The following is a 21,229-nucleotide window of genomic DNA, read 5'->3' as shown; positions in this document are numbered from 1 at the left end:
TTGTAGTCAGTCAGCTGTTTCTGATCAAGGAGGTGCAAACACAGAGATAGCAGTCATTGTTGCACCTACCCTCATTGTTGCAAGCCTATCCCCTTCAGCTGAAGGGACTTTCAGGGAATATAAAAAGCTGGTGCCATCCCCCTCTCATTTTAGTCTAAAGGACAATCAAAAGCACCCACATACGAGGGTGGGGGGAGTTAGTCACTGCACATGCCAGGATGGTGGGGGTGGTTGGGGGAGACAGCTCAGAAATGACCTGAAGATAACCTTGAATATACACCTTAAGCTGATGCTTGGTACAGATACAGCCTAGAGTAAAAGAAAACAAAAATACAGCAAACCCTGGAGACAGAGAAATGTGATTTCTAGGGTTATTATTAGTTTCAATGTCATGTTTTTAATGACAACAAGAACAAATCATAAGGCATACAAAGAGGAAAATATGGCTCAATCAAAGGAAAGAAAACCAACAGAAACTATCCCTGAGAAAGACCTGGTAGCAGACCTAGACAGCTTTTAGAACAAATGTTTGAAGATAACAGGACTAAAGATGAAAAAACAGCGTATAAACAGAAGTGATGCTAGTTGTAAAGAACCCACCTGCCAATGCAGAAGACTTAAGAGACAGGTTTGACCTCTGGGTCAGGAAGATCCCCTGTAGAAGGAAATGGCAACCAACTCCAGTTTTACTTCCTGGAGAATCCCATGGACAGAGGAGCCTGACTATATTCTCTAGTTGACCTCCACACCCCGACCCTAGTTGCTGGCAACTGAAATAAAGCCAAATTTTCACCAAAAAAAAAAAAAAAAAAGGCAAAATATATAATTTTTTAAGCAGTTGTAACTGCTGGAGGGCCCACAAGCATGTGAGCCCTTGTGTATTACCGCATGCTTTGAGTTGAGGACTGAATGGTTACCATGGTAGTAAATCAACCAACCCTCACATAGATTGCCACCTGACCTGGAGTCATACGCGGGTCCATATCTCAAGCCCTAGACTTCTACAGCGGAAAAAGACCCACAGGTAGCGCAGAGGCCAAAATTAGACACAGAATGTAAAGCAACTATGTTTACTGGATTAAGACATAGACACACACAAAGAAGGACCACGAAGACACCAGAAGAGGACAGGCTTCCACAATCTAAGGACGGAGTGTTCAGAGAGAAACTAACTCTGCCTACACCTACACCTTGAACTTTCCCCCTGCAAGAATGTGGGGAAATAAGTTTCTGTTGTCTAAGCCACCCAACATACATTATTCTGTTATAGGATCCCTGGCAAACTAATAAAGGAGGGAACCGGAAACTATAAATTGACAGCAGATTTTTTTTAATTAACCAGATGGAAATCTGAGACAATAAAAATACACCAAAGAAATCAATGGACAGGTTCAGAAGCTAGTTAAAAGCTGAAGATAAAAAGGGAATTCCCTGGTGGTCTAGTGATTAGGACTCCATGCTTTCACTTTTGAGGACCTGGGTTCAGTCCTGATCAGAGAATGAAAATCCCACAAGCCATGCAGTGCAGTCAAAAAATAAAAATTAATATTAACAGAGATAGTTGAAGGAAATCATTTCTAATGAAATACAGAGAATAAACAATGTGGAAAATAGAGGAGAAAAGCTAAGAGAGAATATAGTAAGAAAATCAACCAGTCTATAATTGTAGCCACAGAAGAAAGAAGAGATGATGACAGACTCAATCAGAAATGACTAGGGTGGGGAGAGGGGGAGACACCAGAAGAGTCAAAAATCCCAAAGAGGTTAAATAAAAAGAAATTCACATCTAAACACATCAAAAATTATACCACATTTTTTTTTAAATGGCAAAAGAATATATTACAAGTAGGAAGAAAAAAAGGTTACTTTCAGAGGAGTGACATTTAAGCTGATATTTCTCAACAGAAACAATGGATGCCAGAAAACAGTAAAATGATAGTCTCAGAGTAGAAAAATATCTTCAGTGACCTGAAAGAAAATAATTGTCAACCTAGGATTCCATACACCATAGGATATGAAGGTGGAAAAACAAAACATTTAGAGATAACGAAGAATACTCACAAGCAGCAGATAGGCATTAACAAGCAGAAGATAATGATCCTATTTGAAATATTAGGAGATAAAAAAGGAATGAAAAGCTAAGTAAGAAGTAAGTCCTAAACCAAGGTTGCCTACCTCTGAGCTGGGGTAGAAGCAAAAGCTGCCTGACATTAGAGAAAAATAGGAAACTCGTTACTAAGATCCTGAATTGATACAAAACACAAATCTGCTTCCTGATGGGAGGGCAGGAAACTCCCACCCAAGACCCACTGTCATCACAAGGCAGAGGTCAGACGCTCAGGTGCACAGGGCCTGTCTATGACTAAGGCTGGGGCAGAACTGAGAAAACCTCTGCCACCAACATGAACCTTGTATCATAAAGCAAGCAATGGCAAGCTGTTTCTGGGGAAGAAACAAGAGCATGGAGAGATTGCCTTTGGTGCCAGCATGCAGGAAGTGTTGAATGCCAAGGCTCAGTAACACTAAGAAAAACCCTGGATTCCAGGTCTCAAACTAAGCACAAGGTATCGGCAGAAGTGAAGAATTGCTTAGATGTGCTCATCAGATGATGACACAGCGGAGGAAAACGTCTTGATCTTAAAGACATGTCCGTAGAAATTATACAAACCAAAACTTGGGGAAAACAGACCATTGAAGAGCTGTGACACAATATCTAGCATGTGATTGAAGTAGCTGCTGAACATAGGAAAGATGTAGCAGAAGAAACATTTGAAAAATAATGGCTGCAAATTTTCCAAAATCAATGAAAGTTAATACGTCACAGATCCAGGAAACTCAGAAAACATGAAGCAAAATGAACACAAAGGGAAAAATACATCCAGGCACATCATAGTCAGATTTAAGGAAACCAAAGACGGACAAAATCTGACAAACAGCCAGAGAGAAACAAAGGAACTACAATATGAACTACAGCAGACTTTTGATTTTAAAACTATGTAAGCTAGCAAACACTAGCATGACATCTACAAAGTGCTGAAAAAGGGTGAAGGAGTCAACCTAGAATTCTATACTCAGCGAAAACATCTTTCAAAAATGGAAGTGAATGGTTCTGTTTTCATCATAGGTGAGTTCAAAGCTTCCATCTCTATCTTAGGAGTCATCTACATTTGTCTTGTTTCATTACTGGTGGTATTAACTCTTATCACTTGATTAAGATATGTCCACTGTGCTCATTACTGCAAAATTAAGCATTTTGTACTTCTTAGTTAATAAATTACACGTATTGCCATTTTACTGTAAAGCTTTTTCTTTTTCCCCAATTATTTAATTATTCATATCTCTAGAAACTAGTGGATTCTTATTTTTATTCACAGAGTTAAAATCCACTACTGAAAAAAAATAAAATCCTTTTCTGTCACTATGAATTTTGATGATCAAACTGTTCGAGATAAAATCAGAGGGAACCCTTTAATCTGATTTCTGAATCCTTTAGACACATCTCCATCATTCCTTGAGCACATTCTTACTTTCTGGAACAAGATGCTCCAAGCTTATTTTGTACTTTCCTTGAATCTCCCTGGGGTTCTGCATGGTATTCAGAAATCAAGATATGAGCTTGCCCTTGGGGGTCATTGCTTCTTGGCCTGTCTAGGGGATGTACAGTCAGCCCTCAGTACTCATGGGGGATTGGTTCCAGAACCACACCAGTCCACCCCCTCCCCTGCCAGCCACAACCATACCAAAATCCCTGAATGCTCAAGTCCTTTATATAAAATACTGTAGTATAGTGGGCTCTCCGTATCTCCAGTTCCATGGCCGTGGTTACAGAAGGTTCCGTGTATGTATATTATACACATGTACGTATACAACTATTTCTACATTTATCTACATATATTAAAAGCTGTATGTTCATCCGCATACCTCCAATTCCAATCCAACACCTCAAGATTTATTCTAGTCTTCCCCCTTTCCAACTCTGTAAGTCCATTCTCTGACAATGAGAAGACTGGCTTCAGTGACCTCCAGTGTAGATACTTATTTGGGCTTCCCAGGTGATTGGGAAAGAATCCTCCTGCAATGCAGGGGATGAGGGTTCGGTCTCTGGGTCAGGAAGTTCCCCTGGAGAAGGAAATAGCAACCCACTCCAGCATTCTTGCCTGGGAAACCCCATGGACAGAGGAGCCTGGAGGCTACAGGCCATGGGATCACAAGTCAGATACGAATGAGCGACTAAACAATGACAGATTTACTTATTTGTTCAATCCCCTTATATGTAACCAATCTCCAAACCCAGCAGCCAAGGACTCCAGCTTTGTGGCAACCACATGTGCCACCGACACAGAGGGAGAGACAGTGGTTCAGGTTTGACTCCGTGACTCCATAGCAGTGAGTCAGTCCTGATGCTCTAAAGAATTGTTTACCCTTTCCCTAACATCTTTTTTCTTTTTAAAAAAGTTTTACTGAAGTACAGTGCCCTGGAGAAGGAACTAATAACGCCCACTCCAATATTCTGGCCGGGAGAATTCCATGGACTGTATAGTCAATGGGGCCGCAAAGAGTCGGACACGACTGAGCGACTTTCTCACTCACAGTTGATTTACAACATAATGTTAACTTCTGTTCAGCAGAGTGATTGTTTCCTCCACATTTCTACTTGTTTTTAACAAGACTATATAGTATCCAGAATAAAATTGCCTACAATATTCTCATAAATTGAACTAAGTATTAGTTTTACGTGCTCTCTGAGGAGAGATGATCAGGAAGCACTTCTATGGGTGTTGTCCATTCTTCATGTCCAATTTTGCCTGGATCAGGTTTAGTTGTGTTCCCCACAATCTTTCCACCTCTAGACAAAATCTTAAATTGAACCACTTTCATTATATCTAGTTAATCAATGGTAGCTCAGTTGAAATTCTCATCCTGAAAAGGAGAAGCAACACACAGCTCTCACTAGCCTACACCTGCCTTTCCGAAATGCTCCAGAATCACCCAGAGATCTCCTGAAAATGCTGAATCTGTTTCTCCTAGTCTGGAGTGGAGCCTGAAATTCTGCACTTCTAACAGGGTTTGGGGTGATGTGATGCTTGTGGCCGGAAGACTCTGCTTTGAGTGACAAGAGTCTTCATCACCTTTATTCCAATGGGAAGTATATAAAATTACAAACCAGCAAATCTTGGATGTATTTTTAACATTTTGATTTTTTTTTTTCATTTTTAAACACAGAGAAAAATAGAGTGAACCCCTAAGTACCACTGGCATTTACCAATCTTATTTAAAAAATTTTCCCTGCCCCTGACTTTTCTATTCCTAGAGTATTTTTAAAGAAAATCCAGCCATTACATTGTTTCAGTGTGCATGTCTGACAGACAAGGCTTAAAAATGACAACCAGTGTCATTATCACATAAGATGAATAATACATATGACACAAAATTAACCATAATTCCTTGACATCATCTAATACTCAGTTCTATCTATACTCTCAGATGCAGGCAATAGATGAGTGTCTGGTCAGATACTCCAGCACCTGGTTCACACCCCTCAGCTGAACATCTGTTACCTTGGTACTCCGGCTTTCCTTTGAGGCTGAGGGCACAGGTATATCCCTCCCCAAACCATCTTTTATGGCCTGCCAATTTCATTCTTAGCTTCTCTGATGGCTCAGACGGTCAAGAACCTGCCTGCCATGCAGGAGACCTGGGTTTGATCCCTGCGTCAGGAAGATCCCCTGGAGAAGAGAATGGCAACCCACTCCAGTAATTCTTGACTGGAGAATTCCATGGATAGAAAAACCTGGAGGGCTTCAGTCCATGGGGTTGCAAAGAGTTGGACACAACTGAGCAACTAACACTTAATTTCATCCTTGAAAGAACTCTGCTAGTAAAATATTAACAGCACAACCTACCTGGGTCTCCTCTCAGTCCTCTAGCCTTGCGGCTGGGATAGGAAACAGGAGGCCTGGACAGTTGACCCTGTCACAGGTTGGCAGACAAGGTGACCGTGATGTAAACATTTGAAAGAGAAGAAGCCTGGGGGGATTAGGCTTCCCAAACTCTTCTAGCTGCAAACTCTGAGTTCTTCCCAGGCATCCTCCCATTGCCAGGACCCATTGGGTTGTGAGCGGTCGTCTGACTCTCCACCTGTCCAGTCTTCGGCTATGGGCGCAAAAGGCTTCCCTTCACAAAGGATCACACGGAAGTTTGCTCCCACCCGGCTGTGGGGCCACCCGCTGGCCTGGCGCTTGTCCCCCACACAGCCCAGCCCTGAAGCAGCCAGCACACGCTATCCCAACATTTTCCTACGCAGCCCTGAGCGTCTGGTGGTCCCTGAACATGGCTCTGTGTGACAGAAGTCAAACTCAAAACCGTTTCAGCAGAAAGGGGTTTATTTATTTACTGGGAGGGTGTGGTGTCCTCACAGAATGGCCTGGTCTCGGGAAAGGCAGAGGAAGACGGGCTTCCTTTCGTCTTTCTCGCCTCTTGTTTTACCTGCCTTTCGAGATTGCCTCAGAGGGGCAAGAAACGTGGCTGCCACAGCCCCGAGCTTCAGGCCTCACAGAAGTGCCCTCATGTGCTGACCTCTGGTGCCCAGGTCCACCACGTGGCCACCTCAAGACCACTAGGTTGGGATGCCTGGAGGCGGCAGGGAGGGCTGGACATCAGCTCCCCAGGCGACTCGAATGTGCGAGCAGAGCCAAGAACCCCTACGTTACAGTGTTACAGTGTCAGGCACCCAGAGAGGCTCTTCCGCAGCTCTCCTTCACCTCTCACCTCGTTCGAGAGGCAGGGCTCTGGTGAACCCATGTAGGCGCAGCCACCTACCCCTTCTAGCCCCTCAGGTGCCCCATGTATGTGCAGCTGCCGCCAGGCCAGGCCACCTGTGGACGATCCCACAGCAACTCTGCCGTCTGCTTCTCCCCACCCTTCTGGAGCTGGACGGTCATCTCGTCTGACTTCACCTCTCAGAAGCACGTCAGGGGGAGACGGTTGAGCTTTGTCCTTGGGATCCGTGACTGGGTAGGAGATGTCACTGGATGGGTGGTGGAGGAAGCCAAAAGAGAACTGGCAGGGGAAGGCAAGGGACAGTTCTTTCCGAGAGCTGTGGTCAGCTCCTTCTGGTTGGGAGAGACAGAGGGCAGAGGCCAGAGAGAGGCCCAGGGTCTCGGGAGGATGTCTCAGGTGGGCAACACCTGAGTATGAGAGCAGGGGCTCATCTGGGTTAATTTTCCCTATATTCCTTTGAGGACGTCTCTCGCTTCTATTGGAAAAGGAAATGGCAACCCACTCCCGTATTCTTGCCTGAAAAATCCTGTGGACAGAGGAGCCTGGCGGCCTGCAGTCCAAAGGGTAGCAAAGAGTGGGACACGACTGAGCGACAGCCCGCGCACACACTTGCTTCTGTATGAAGGAGGTGATAACTGTACGTCAAGACCTAAAGCCCTTCCACCTCTGCCCACAGCCCTGTGTGAGGCCAGAGCTCCAGCGGCTGACTCAGGCAGCCTCAGGCTGCCCCTCCCTACTCCGGTTCCAGGGCAGGAACCCTGGGGTCTCAGCAGACTGGAGACAAGAGGGGTGGGTGTGGGAGAGGAAGCAGCGCTGGGCTGGGAGCAGAGCTTCCGACACTCCTGCAACGCCCTAACGTCCTTCCCGGCACTTCTCCAGGCAGCCAACTCCTCCTCCGGGTCTCTCACCCGGCTCTGGCCCCCAGCACCAAGTGAGAGGGTCTCCCTGGGATCACCCCCTTTCCCAGGAGGGCTCCGGGACAGCCAGAGCAGCAGGGCTGCGTCTCTGACCAAGGAGGTGCTGGTGCCAACCTAAGGAGGGTCAGGGAGGATCCTGACCAGCTTGGATGTGCTGTGTAACCCTTACTGGACCTGTCTCCCCGTCTTTGTGCCCAAGGATCCCAGGGTCCAGCTCTGCCATACCAGAGACGGATCAAATGACACCACACTCAGAGCTGGATGTTCACTTTTCTTTCCAAAAAATATCAAGCACATAGTCTAGATGTGGCAAGGCGGGGCAGAGCCAGGCTGGGGACCTGGACATTACACACCCAGGGGGCCCTTGGTGGAGGCAGACAATTTAACAACTGGTCTGAAAGTCAAAAGAGAGGAGAGCTAATTAGTGGGGTGAACAGAGGGCAGTGGGGCTGGGGCAGGGGCTGTGGGATTCAGGCCCAGACTCAGGGACTGGCAAGTGGAATTCACAGCAGCCCTGCAGCAGGAGCTCATTTCTGGGGCAAGAGTGACATGGCCTGGCTCAGTCATCTGTGTGTGTCCACGCAGCTCCAGGCATACTGCAAGACCTGAATTCAGAGGCAGCAGGGCCACGCCTCCTGGTCTCTCTGAACCCACTTCCTTGTGTGTAATCCGGGACAAGTGTCATTCTGGCGCTACTTCCTTCCTGGGGTTGTGAGAAGCCCCGTGGGGCAGGGGGACAATGGGCTCTGGCCACCCCCAGGGCGTCTTTATTGCTGCGTCCTCCAGGCCCAGCACAGAGTAGTCAGTCGACCCATGGGTGAGTAAATAAGTGGCCAGGAAAGGAACTGCAGCTGGCTGGGGTGTGGACAGGTCCCTGCCTGTACCTGGCCCAGGCCCTGGCCCCAGCGGCGCAGGAGGGCTGGGGCTGGCCTCCCGCCTCTCTGAATGTCCGGGTCTGAGTCTCAGAACGCAGACTGGGTGCCTAGGTTGGGGACAAGCTGCTCAGAGCCCTAGCCGACCTGGGGGAGCCCCTGAGCCCTCCTGGCCCCACCCGGGGTGCTGCACGGGCCAGCGGATGCTGGGCAAGCTCAGACGTACTCTCGGGCAGCCGCAGAGGGACCCGGCCGGTAGGGCTGCGGGCTGTTGTTGGTTCGTTCGGGCTCCGGACACGTGCAGCAGAGGAAGGAGCCGCCCAGCAGGGCCAGGCCGGCGGCTGCCCAGCCCACGAACAAGGCCGGGCCGAACTCGTACCTGCGAGGGGTGGAGGACAGCGTCAGGTGTGACTGTGCCGACCCTGCCCCGCCCCGACCTCCCCCGGGGGGCTCCCAGCCTCTGCCTGGCAGAGCGGAGGGTGGGCAGGGCGTGGGGAGCAGAGGCTGGGGCCTCACAAGCCTCCTCGGGCTCTCTGGGGAAGCTGGGGTGAATGAACGCACATCTGGGGAAGTTGGGATGAACACACATCCTTTCTTCAGGCCCTGCCCCAGCACATCAGCACCACCAACTCAGAGCGACCCAGGTCCAAGCTGGTCTGCTCTGTGTAACCTCGGGCCCCTTTCCTCCTCTGGCCAGTGCAAGGGAGTGTGGGGTGGGGGGGGGTGGTCCCCGCCAGGCCGCCAGGGACGGGAGGAACGGGGCAGTCCAGCCACCTCTCTTGGTCATGGTCTGGCCCACGGAACTCGCCAACTGGGCTCTCGCCGCCCTCTGGAGAAGGCCAGACTCCTCCGCCTGCTCCACCTAGCACTCCCGCCTCTCCACCCCTAGGCGGGGCGGGGCAGCCCGGCGTCCCCTCTGCTGCGCCCAGGTCTCCCCACCTTAGGGCCCGAGGCGCCCCCTGCTGGAGCGTCCTGCTACCTGCGTCCCCTCCGCCTCTAGGACCCAGTGCAGATGCCACCGCCTCCGGCAGCTTTCCCTGACTCCTCTTTGCTCGCCACCTAGCATTGACTCTCACATGGTGGCTGATCATTTCTTGCTGGTCTGGCTCCCCGGAGAGCACCTTGAGGGCAGACAGCACCAGATTCGTCCATGTCCCCAGGACCCAGCACAGGGCCTGCAATTCGGGCAACCTTGAGGAGTGCTGAAGGGGCAGGGTGAATGCCATCCTGGCATCTCTGAGCTGTGCTACCTCTTGCTGGGAAGATTTTCGTGGTTACAGCTGCCAGCCTCGGGGAATGAACCTCACTACTGAAATCTTTTCCTCCCCTCTCCATATTGCTGCCTCCTCCAGGGAGCCTTCCAGACTGCAACCACCCAGCCACCTCTCCTCATCCTCCCTCCACCCCAGGCCTCAAGGTCTGTTGGGATAACTGGGGTTGAGACTGTCCCATTCTCTGCTCTTGGCAGAGCTGAGAGGTAAGGGGAGGGGTCAGTCCCTTCACAGAGCCCCTTATTTGGCCCCCACACCTTGACCTTACAAGTCTTGACCATTTTAGCCTCCAAATATCTCTGCCATTCAGCCCCAAGCCCTCTGCTCCAGACCTCTACAACAGAACGTTACTGGCCTTGCCCACTCCCCATCTTTCTCACACCACAGCCAGAGGGATTGTCCTGCCTTCTACCTGAAGATGGGGAAAAGAAAGCTTCCTATGGCTGCAAGGGCCTCTGCTACCTGCCCTTAAGACTTTTCCAACCTCACCTCTTTGGCTCCAAGTCCCTGTGCTTCCTACAGAAATAACAACCCAGGCACTGAGCTAGGTCCCTTACCTGCACCATCTCATAGAACCCTCACAATCACACTGAGCTGCATCCCTGGTCCTAGCTGCATGTTCCAGGGCAGGAAACCAGGCACAGAAAGATTAAGGAATTGCCAGTCACACAGCCAGCCTGTGTGGAGCTGGGATTTAAATCCAGAGCCAGGGCATTACCCCTTGGGGTGGCTTCCATCAGCTTTCCGCCCCGTTGGAGGGCCCAGCCACATGCTGTCTGCTCCCCACGCCAAAGAACTCAGCCACAGCCCCTGGGGCCTGTCCCTAGTTTCCCCACCAGGTGCCCTGCGGGACGAAGGCCAGTGGCCTCAGAGAAGGTGGAGCGGGAGGCCCAGCCATGGCTCAAGCCATGCCCCGGCACTCACCTGGCGTTGACAGGTGTGCTGGGGTTGAAGAACTCCTGGGTCACCAGGGTGGCATACCACGAGACGGCCGTCAAAGTGCAGAGGCCTAAGGGCAGGGGAGGGAGGTCTCAGCTCTGCTCCGGCCCCCAGATGGCCACCCAGCATGGGGCTGCTGGCTACAGTCAAGATGGGGGGAGGAGCTGGGCACTTACCCGCCAGGAGGAAGAGGGCACCCCCAGCGATGGCCACACGGCCCTTGGCGATGGGGTTGCTGTCTCCGACCCGAGTGCACTTCATACCAACAACACTGAGGACCATGGCCACGAAGCCCAGGAGCACGGCCACCACCATCAGGGCTCGCGCCGACTGGATGTGACCTGAGTGGAGTGGGAGGGACTGAGCCGGAGCCCAAGATGGGGGGCCTGGAGCTGAAGCTGGAGGTGCTACTTGCTGTAGGTGTGAGGGGATGGGGAGGGTGTGAGAGCAGGGTGTGGAGCTGAGCCACACCAGTGTCTCCACCGTTCATCCTCGCTTGCAGGTTCTTTTGGATAGTGTGTGGTGACGGGGGGCATGAGTTCTCCCATCTGCTGTTTTCTGGCCAGGCGACTCCCTTTGGGGCCTGGCACAGGCCTCGCAGGCAGTGGGGTTGGGAGGCAGCTTCTCCTGGGGCCTTTCAGATCCAACAGAAGGAGGTGCTGAGGGATCTGACGCTGGTCAGCTTTCCCTCTGCCCCTTGAGTCACCCATGGCAGCTGGATGCCTGCTGCTGGGGGCAGTCCTGGGTCCAGGGGCAGCTCAGGGCATCTGGGTCCCTGATGGAGGCCAGATGACCTGTCTGGTCTGCAGTGGCAGGGGCCATGTGACAGCAGCCTGGCTCAGGCCTGTGGGGCCCTGGGCAGAGGGCGGTGGGTGGGCTCCCAGCCAGGGTAGAGTTAAGTGGTGTCTGTTTACGAGCCAACTTGTCAAGCTCAGCCCCACACCTCAGGAGGAGGACTACCTGCCTACTCAAGTGCCTGTGTGTGGACGTGCATATGTGTTAGTCGTGTCCGACTCTTCGAGACCCCGTGGACTGCAGCATGCCAGGCTTCCCTGTCCCTCACCATCTCCTGGAGTCTGCTCAAGTTCATGTCCATTGAATCAGTGTGTGTGTGTGTGTGTGTGTGTGTGTGTGTGTGTGTGTGCACCCAAGGGCCCGCATACTTGTCTACGTGGCAGGACTATCACGTAGATATGTGCACACAGTGTGTCTGCACAGGGTGTGGGGAGAAACAGAGGGAAGGGTCTTGACTGAGCCCCTCTGAGTGCTGGCAGTCATCTTCTCTGATCCTCCCAGAGTCCTGCGAGAGTCCTAGTCCTCTCCTTTCCAGATGAGGACATAGAGGGTCAGTGACTCCTTCAAGGTTACAGTGGCAGAGCTGGCATGTGGACCCACAGTTGCCAGAACCTAGAGCCCCTGTTCCCGGTCAGGGGACAGGTTGACCTGGTTCTTCACGAGTGCACGGGGGCAGGGGCTGGCGAGTGCAGCCCAGGGCAGATGGCAGACTGTGGGAAAGCCTGCTCTGGGCCCCTCACCCCCACTTCCCACCTCCCCATCCCAGCGGGCATGAGGCCTACCTTCCAGGGCGAGCAGCGAGTCATAAAGCTTGCACTGCACCTGACCGGTGCTCTGGGAGGCGCAGGACATCCAGAGCCCTTCGTAGAGGCCCACGGCGGTGATGATGGCGTCGCCCGCGTAGGAGGACTGCTTCCACTGCGGCAGGGCTGTGCTGGCGATGATGCCCACCCAGCCACCCATAGCCAGGAAGTAGCCCAGGAGCTGAAGGCCGGAGTTGGCCATGGCCAAGGGAGGGGACTGGGGGTTCCAGGGCTCAGGGCTGGGCCAGGATCCCTGGGGGGGCCGAGGTCATGGCCAGGTGACAGGAGCAGCTGGGTGGGGGGTGGGGTGCAGCAGGTGGTCAGAGGCTGAGGAGGAGAGGCGGCAGCCCTGCAGCGGCAGCAGCACCGGCAGCGGCTCCAGGCTCTAGAATGCAGGGGGAGGCCCAGGCTGGAAAGGCCAGGGGCCCGCCCACAGTAGCCGCCTAAGCCTGGGCAAGGTCCCCAGCAAAGCTCCTCCTGCCCAGCCCCCTGGGGGTGGGGGGTGGGGGGTGGGGTGGGGCGTGGCCAAGGTGGGTTCCCCTCCCCAGGGATAGAGAAAGGAGGGGCTGGGAGGAGTGACCTGGGCTGGCTCTCAGGGCCTTTCCCCTAGGGGAACCCCTTTAGAAGCTGATACAAGTGCCCTAAAATTCTAATTCCTACCCCAAGCATCAGCCCTGAGATGATGGACGTTGCCATCGCACAGTTGATCTGAGCCTTGGGGTTTTCTGTCCCCTGCCTGTAGGACGGAAAGAGAATGGGATTCCAATGTGCAGGAGGTAAGACTAGGGTTAGACATCAAGGAGAACTTTTTGGAGCAGGTTCTGAGGTCAGCTATGGAGAGACTGGGCTGGGGAGGGGGTGTTGGGGAGAGAGGTCCTGGGTCCCTGGGGCCATGGGTATCAAAACAGGAGAGGGCCAGACTCCCTCAAACAGGGGTCTGTTTGAGATCTGAGGTGGGGGGGGGGCAGAAGAGGGACCCCATGAAGGCTGGGACAGAGCTGGCCGCCAGCCAGCCAGGAGCCTGGCAGTGAGGTGAGAGATATCACCAACCTTTGGCATCAGCCTGAAGGAGGGCAGACTGCTCAGGCTGCTAATCCCTTTGCTGGCTGGTTTAACACTCCTGCTGGAGCCTGAGGCACCAGGCCCTGGCCCCCAGCTCCAGAACAGCCTGGTGGGGAGCAGTGGCCTCTGCACATTCCTGGGGTTCAGGTTGCCCCCTTCTAGCGCTCACCCCCTCCTCTCTCCAGTCCCAGCTGAGCCCTCTGGAGCAAGGGAATGTTTAACTCTCGTCGACCTCATTAGCAATCCTCTCACGTTCAGTTCGGCTCGCCAGGCGTGGGTGCCGGGGAATGTCAAAATCCTGTTCCCGCTCCGCCAGCCCCCGCCAGCCCCCGCCCCCGCACCCCCTCCTACCCCAGCGTCCCACTCGCCTTTCCCCATGCTGCCCTGGGGGAAGGCAGGGTCCTGCCGCAGACCCTGGGCTCCAGGCACCCTCCACCCAGAACCCCTCCGCGGGGGCAGCCCCGCCCGCTCCCTCGCATTCTTCACGTGGCTATGCAAACGAGAGGGTGCCAGGCGCTGCAGACAATGCCGCCCTGTGCGCCCGCTCGGGCGTGGGCCCTGGTATGGCCCGCGGCCCCGCGGCTGCCAGCTAGGGGAGGGGCCTGCCCTCAAGGGGCCGGTGGGCGCTGCTGGCCCTGTGGTTCCTGATGCTGTTCCCCCCACCCCCATCCCCTCACCGCCCACCGCGGTACTCGGAGCTGGGCAGTCCAGAGTCACGTGGATCTGGCTGTCCTGGGGCCGCCTGCGAGTCCCCCAAAGCTAGCCGGGCCTAGAGCCATGGTACAGTCCAGTCCCTAATTCCGATCCCTCCACCAGGGACAGCGAGGAGTGATGTAGAGGGGCAGGGGACTACCGGTGCCCAGAGTGGAAACTCCAGGCGAGGGTGTCTAGGCCTCATCCCTCTCTAATCGTAGACAACCCCTCACGGTGGGCGCCCCTTCACGGATAAGGAACCAAGACAGAGAGGTGACCTACCCCAGGCTAGGAAGCCCGGGGTCTGGGTGCTTTCCTATCAGATCTGTCTAGCCCACACCCCAGCTTTCTTGCAGCCCCGGGAGGGACAGGCCTGAGCTGGCTGGCTGTGGAGCCTGTGTCCTCACCTCTAAATCATGGAATTAGATTCATGGACTCTAATTAGCTTCATGGAATCACCCAGAGAGCTGGTGTTTGAGAGAATGCAGGCTGCCTGCATGGGGCGGCCACTCAGCAGTTAGTTATTCCCAAAGGACTGACTGCCTTCTCCAGGTTGGGCTTGGCTTTTCCCAGGTAAGTTGCTAAGCCATGTCCAGCTCTTTGCGACCCCATGGATTGTAGTCCTCCAGGCTTCTCTGTCCATGGGATTTTCCAGGCAAGAATACTGGAGTGGGTTGACATTTCCTCCTCCAAGGAATCTTCCAGACCCAGGGACGGAACCTGTGTCTACTGTGTCTGCTGCAAGGTGGGTGGATTTTTCACGGCTGAGCCACCAGGGAAGCCCCCTCCCAGCCTCATGCAGGGCTTCCTCTATAAGAAGGATCCAGGAGTCATTCTGATCCCAAGGAGCACCTGAGTCAGGTCTCTGAGCCTTAGGATCCTCAAGGCCACACAGAGTGTCAGAGCCACACAGCCCTGGAGACCAGGGACTGCAAGGCCCTCCACTGACAAATGAAAAGCTGAGAATCAAAGACAGGAAGCGAGCTGCTCAGGGTCACGCAGCTGCCCCCAGGACCTGCTCACTCCTCCACCCTGGCTGGGCCCCCCCAACCCCGAGCCCTCCCTACACTGGACCAGACCCGCTTTAAGATCCAGAATGATGCTCACATCTCCCTTGGAAACTCTTATCCCGTCTGTTACTTGTGGTCTTGAGTCTGTTCTACCAAAACATCCTCTCTTACCCCAATGACCTTTCCTCACCCATGTCCCAAAGCCCTTTGGAATCCAGATCCTGCTTCTGGAGTCGAGTTCCCTAACCAGGCACAGCTTCTCCACCCAGGGCTTCTGCCACCTCTATGGCCCCCCACAGTCCAGCAACTCCCAGGCATGTGGGGAGAGCAGCAAGGCTCAGGAACCCACCTCAGCCTCCATTAAGAACTAACTAGAAACTTCCCTGGGGTATCACACTTCACTGTTTAAAAAGTGCTTTCACTTACAAGATACTTAGGGGTACTACTAGCTTTATCTCTGCCACTGAAAAACTGTGTGATGCTAGGCAAGTCCCTTTTAGCTTCTCTGGTCCTGGTTCCCCAATCGAAAAATAGAGACAATAGTATTCATCTTTCTGGGTCACAGGGGAGTTTAGAAGGATCAAAATGGGCCAGAAGTGCTTTTGGAAAACATAATACGCCTGAAGAATTGTGGCTAATGAATGCTCTGCTCCCTCCTGGGCGATCTCCTGCTTGTGCCCTCACACCCTGGCTGCAGGCTGGGTGCCCTCTTCACCTTGGGTGACTGAGGACCCACTGCCCCTTCCTGCCTGGCAGGGCCTGGCGGGGCGGGTGCTTAGTAGGTAGATCTGTGCTGACCACTGACTGATGGGCGTGAAGATGACATTTCTGCCTCCCTGCCAGTGAAACACAGGAGCACCTCCCCTGGTCCTTTCCCCCTGCCAGTTAAGAGGGTCTGACTCGGTTACCGTCCAGCACATTCTCTGCAGCCACCATCTGAAATGCTGGTGGCTCAGGAGGTGGTGCTGGCCAAACTCCCCCCAGCTCGGAGTCTGACTTTCCCATGGAATCCCAGGCTCAAAACGGAGATGACTCTTGCCCCAGGCGGCACAGCTAGAAAGCAGTGCAGCTAGTAGTGTGGCCACCCCAGTGTCTCGCCCGCTCCAGCAGGATCAGGTGTTCTGATCTAGGATCAGTCATGCTCTTTGCATATTTCCTTTCACAGCACTTGGCTCATCATTCCTTTGCCTCCTTTCCAAGGACTGAAAGATCTACTGGCCCTACCACCAGCCTCATTTTTGTGTCCCACGACTAACCCAGGGCAAGTAGATGGGGGAAAAGTGGAAACAGTGACAGACTTTATTTTCTTGGGCTCCAAAATCACTGTGGACAGTAACTGCAGCCACGAATTTGAAAGATGCTTTCTCCTTGAAAGAAAAGCTATGACAAACCTAGGCAGTGTATTAAAAAGCAGAGACAACACTTTGCCAACAAAGGTCCATATAGTCAAAGCTATATCTTTTCCAGTAGTCATGTGTGGATGTGAGAGTTGGACCATGAAAAAGGCTGAGTGCTAAAGAATTGATGCTTTTGTGGTGCTGGAGAAGACTTCTGAGACTCCCTTGGACTGCAAGGGGATCCAACCAGTCCATCCTAAAGGAAATCAGTCCTGAATATTCATTGGAAGGACTGATACTGAAGCTCCAATCCTTTGGCCACCTGATGTGAAGAGTTGACTCACTGAAAAGACCCTGATTCTGGGAAAGATTGAAGGCAGGAGGAGAAGGAGGTGACAGAGGATGAGATGGTTGGATGGCATCACCGACTCATTGAGTTTGAGCGAGCTCTGGGAAATAATGAAGGACAGGGGAGCCTAGTGAGCTGCAGTCCATGGGGTTGCAAAGAGTCAGACATGACTTAACGACTGAACAACAACTAACCCAGGGTGAGGGTGACTGGCAGTGCCCTCTTCTCTCCCCCAAACAATCCTGAGCACTGGCTCTCTTTGGCACCCCTGCTGAGAGCTCGGCCAGTTGCCCAGAGTGCCAAGACAGACATCTTCCATGTCCACATCTTCCCTGAGTTTGATGAGTTACCTCCGTCCCCTCTCATGCTCCGTTGGCTGCTCTCCCTTCGTTTCAAGCAGCCTTTCCCAGGGCTGATCCGCTTGTGTGCAATTGTCACACACACAGGCCAAGCAGACTTAGCTCGGACTCTGCCATCATCTCCTGCTCCTGGGAGGACTCACCCACCATAACCATATGCACTTATTCCAGTTCTGTTGCCCCTGAAAACATCTGGCCTTTTGTGAGCTACACTGAGACAGTCTGCTGTCTCTATGTGTTTAGCATACTTTGAAATTGTGAAGCTCATCTGCCTTGAGGTGAAAGCTCCTGGAAGACCACAGTCAGGCTGATTAGTTTTCTGTAATGTTGAGTATCTCCTATGTGCCAAGCATCATGCCAGGCTCTCTATGAATATTCCGTCATTGATACTCTCAGCCATCCCAGGAGGTAAGGGCTATAATCTCACGTTACTGGTGAGGAAACACATTCAAGAGATCACACAGCCGGAAGTGGTGGGAAGTGAAAGTCTAGTCCAGCTCAGCATGTGGGTGAAGTTGGTGTTCTTTCCATTAACATGGTCCTCTCTCCATAAGGCAAGTGGGTCATCCAAACAGGACACAGACCACCAATTACTAAAGGAATAAAGACTGTCCCTACAGGACGGTTCCCGTGAGCAGACTGTCTCCCAACTTGAAAAACAACTGTTCCCACATATCTCCCTCCAGCTCATCCTGCCCCTGAGTAGAGCTAAACTCCTGAGAAGAGTGGTCTGCACCCACCAGCACCACTCATTCTCCTCCCCTTCTCACTTGAAAGACGACCGAAACATCTCTTGCCAAAGTTCTCTGTAATCTCCACGTCCATCCCCAAATTCAAAGTGTGGTCCCGGTTCTGAGCTTGTTCAACCTCTCAGCAGTTTTAGACACCGCTGCTCAACCCCTTCCTTCCTGAAACACTCTCATCAGCTTCCAGGACCAGACATCCTGGCTCCCCGCTCACGGCTGGTCCTCATGTCATCTGTTGGACCCCACTGCCTTCCAGTTGCCTGCAGCCCGGCCCAGTCTTCTGACTCCTCTTCTGTCCACACTGACCTCAGTTTCCTGGATTTGAACACCCACAATGTGCTGATGATAACCTCCAAAACTTCAACTCCTACGCCCACCGCTCCCTGTACTCCAGATTCAGGAATCTTCTGCTTAACAGGCTCTTCAAACTTGAGCAAAACACACAAAACCAGATTCCTCATTTCCATGCCCATAACCCTCTCGTCTGCAGTCTGCCCGACATGGGAGAAAGGGTGGCTCCACTTCCCCAACTGCTCAGGCTAAATCCTTGCTGTTCCTTCTTCTTACGCCAGCCAACCCATCAGCGACTCTTGTAGGCTCTACTTTAAAATTTTTTTAGGAATATTTATCTATTTGGCTGTGCCAGGTTTCAGCTGTAGCATGTGGGATCTTAGTTCCCTGTTCAGGGATCAAACTCGGGGCCCCTACAAAGTTGGGAATGCGGGGTCTTAGCTACTGGGCCACCAGGGAAATCCCTTTTGGTTCTGCTTTGAAGAGATTCAGAACCTGACCTTTTTCACTGCCAATACCCAATCCACACCGCCTCCATCTCTCCCCAGGGTCAATGCAGCAGCCTTTGCTATACTCTCCTTGTCTCCATACTTGCTCTTGTAGCCGTTTTCCATGGACATTCTTCATTGAGGCCTTTAAAATGTAAGTCAGATGCCCCCACCTCCTGCTCAAAATGCCCCAAGGGCTCCTGTCCCAGTGAGTCAAAGCCCAGGTGCTCCCTGTGGCCAACAGGGCCCCCGGGACCCTGACCTCACTGGCTGCCCTCCGCGCCCGCTCTGTGCCACCATGTTAGCCTCCTTGCTGCTCTCCCCACTTGGGGCCTAACCTGCTTTCTTACCTACCTCAAAGGATCACACACACACATGCATTTATGTGTTTGTTACCCGTCTCCCTTACTAAAGTCTAAGCTCTGCAGGGCAGGGACTTGTTTTGTTTGGCTCCATGTTCCCAGCACCAGGCACTTAGCTGGTGCTCAATAAATAAACACGGTTAAATGAATAAATGGGCTCTCAGAGCACAGGTTCCTAACTCACGGCCCCCCTGCCTCTCAAGCCCAGGATGGGAGATGAGCCTGAGGCCAGAGGAGTGGAAGCTGTAGGTCGCTTCTTACGCTGTCTCCTAGCGGTGTATTGTCCTGCACAAGGAGGCCCTGAGGTCTGAGGATCCAGAGGCCAGACAGCAGGGCAGAATGCATGCGGCTGACACGGGGGCACCATGCCAGAGCACTGCTGACCAATGCTGGCTGCCAGAGAAGGATTAGTGGTAATCCTTGCCATCCACCCAGAGCGTTCCAGTTTACAAAATGCTGTCACATCCGACATCGCCTCTGGGCCACACAGCTGCCCAGGAGGTGGCCAGAGCGGGGATCACGGTCCCCCTTGTACATAAGACAACCCCGAGTTCCCCGAGGTTAAGTGTCTGGCCTGAGGCTGCAGAGGAAGTGGCCAAGCCTGGTGCCGCACCTGGCCTCCTCACACCGGGCCTGCCACTGCGTCCTGCCTGGAACAATTTCCATCAAGTGAGACCTCTGGGGCCAGTGGGCATATTTCCACTCTGAACAAACCACCAGGTAAAAAAACCACAAATCATTTATTCTTTGGTCGTCCACACAGGCACTTAAATACTGTATTGCTGTCACGTGGCAGCCTGTGTGGGCCCCCAGAATGGCTCTGGGCCTGTGTCCTGAGCCCTCAGTCAGGCCCAGAGGGGAGTGGGCCATCCCGCCATGTCCACTCCAAGAGCAGTAGCACCATGCAGATGGCCGTGAGCAGAATCCCCTCAGCTGGGCGTCAGGCCTAGGTTCCCTCTGCTCCTGGCCCGGGGCTGGCCAGTCCAGGGTGCAGGACAGAGTCCCTCGTGTGGATCTGATCACCATCCATGGGAGTTGTCAGAGCTCATCCTTGGGCCCTGACTCACTGCTGGAGACGGGCTCCTCTAGGGGCTTGGGGGTCCCCTCCTGGGCTTCTTGGGGCTGCTCATGGGGGAGGTCCATCTCTTCTGGGCTAAAGAGCATCTTTACCAGGTCATCCGCCTGCACTCGGTCCTGCAAGGACAAACCCCGAGCTGTTCCGAGAGGCCTCTGGACCAGGTACTCACCATCGCCCAGGTGCTACTTCTTGGAGAACAAGAAGGTTCTTCCTCTGCGGCCTCCGAGCTCATCCTCTTCCTAGCAGGTCGTGGGCAGAGGTAGCAGAGGTGGTACCCAGTGAGGGACCAAGAACTAGGATCACTCCCCCATCCTATCCCCCCAACCCCCTACCTGGAGCCTTACTGACAAGGAAGGAAGGGCCGGGGACCACAATGACAGTGCCAGAGCGAAGATTCTCTCTGGACTCCCAAGCCCAGTGTTTCCTTCCCGTCTCAGCACCAGCAGTGGGACTGGGGAAGGAGGAAGCGGAACAGGGGCCCTGCCAGGAACAGGCCACAGCAGCACCAACTGCTCTCACCCTTTCGCTGTGTCGGGCATCCAAAGTGAACCAGAGGGCGATGGCACAGCGCTGCCCTCTGGTGACGGCCTTTACTCCATGTGGGTTTTCAGTGCCAGAAGAGAATCCCACGGCCCTTCCACACTGGGGCTGCACCTCTGCCTAAAGGGGACAGCGAGGTGGATGCCCAGGTCAGAGACTGAAACCTGCCTTCAGAAGGGACATGGGGTCATTCAGGTCAGGCTGGGGGGATGGGTCCTCTGCCGGGCTGCCCAAAGCCCAGGGCTAAAGAGAAAAGATGATCAGTCGGAGGCCTCCTGGTTTGGGGAGGGGACTGCTGGCTACCAGGAAGGCCAGCCAGCCATTCTGCCCACTGCAGCTTGAGGGTTTCTGTCTCCCACGGATGGGTGCACTCACCGTCACGGTCTTGGCATCTAATTCAGTGAAATAAAAGTTTCCTCCATCGAAGTCTCCGTTCAGATAAAGAATGGCACTGGGAAAGGCAGAGGGGATCTCGACACCAACTTCCTCCTCCCGCCCCTGAGAAAACCTGCAGCTCTGGTGCCTTCACCTCCAAGT

General features: G+C 53.2%; 2 protein-coding genes across 8 annotated transcripts in view; both read right to left on the bottom strand.

The window, feature by feature from the left end:
* Nucleotides 1-7,955: 7,955 nt before the first annotated feature.
* Nucleotides 7,956-20,665, bottom strand: CLDN19 (claudin 19). 6 transcript variants are annotated; one of them, XM_020914744.2, is made up of 7 exons: nt 13,791-13,942; nt 13,038-13,113; nt 12,357-12,786; nt 10,956-11,120; nt 10,765-10,849; nt 8,796-8,948; nt 7,956-8,091 (listed from the first exon to the last, which is right to left on the bottom strand). In XM_020914744.2, the coding sequence occupies exons 3-7, from the start codon at nt 12,577-12,579 to the stop codon at nt 8,043-8,045; spliced, it is 675 nt and encodes a 224-aa protein (XP_020770403.1). In that variant the 5' UTR covers nt 12,580-12,786; nt 13,038-13,113; nt 13,791-13,942; the 3' UTR covers nt 7,956-8,042. The 6 variants fall into 6 exon arrangements, with proteins under 6 accessions (XP_020770403.1, XP_070324426.1, XP_070324427.1 ...); XM_070468325.1 differs by having other exon boundaries at nt 12,357-12,762; XM_070468326.1 differs by lacking the exon at nt 13,791-13,942 and adding an exon at nt 13,428-13,732 and having other exon boundaries at nt 12,357-12,762.
* The window catches only part of P3H1 (prolyl 3-hydroxylase 1), a 19,723-nt gene continuing 18,289 nt past the window's right edge, over nt 19,796-21,229 (bottom strand). Inside the window, exons 13-16 of one of the 2 annotated variants that reach the window (XM_070468321.1) lie at nt 21,068-21,143; nt 20,672-20,812; nt 20,156-20,268; nt 19,796-19,986 (exon numbers count right to left, since the gene is read on the bottom strand). In XM_070468321.1, coding sequence (XP_070324422.1) covers nt 19,920-19,986; nt 20,156-20,268; nt 20,672-20,812; nt 21,068-21,143 — 397 coding nt within the window. In that variant the 3' untranslated portion in view covers nt 19,796-19,919. Of the gene's footprint in view, nt 20,269-20,671; nt 20,813-21,067; nt 21,144-21,229 lie in introns of both variants that reach the window. The other variant, XM_020914668.2, reaches the window with a different exon arrangement.

The sequence above is a fragment of the Odocoileus virginianus genome, chromosome 5 (genome assembly GCF_023699985.2).
Source record: "Odocoileus virginianus isolate 20LAN1187 ecotype Illinois chromosome 5, Ovbor_1.2, whole genome shotgun sequence".
Classification (NCBI taxonomy): domain Eukaryota; kingdom Metazoa; phylum Chordata; class Mammalia; order Artiodactyla; family Cervidae; genus Odocoileus; species Odocoileus virginianus.
Note: the sequence above shows the minus strand (reverse complement) of the source record. Positions and strands in the feature narration are given on the sequence as shown.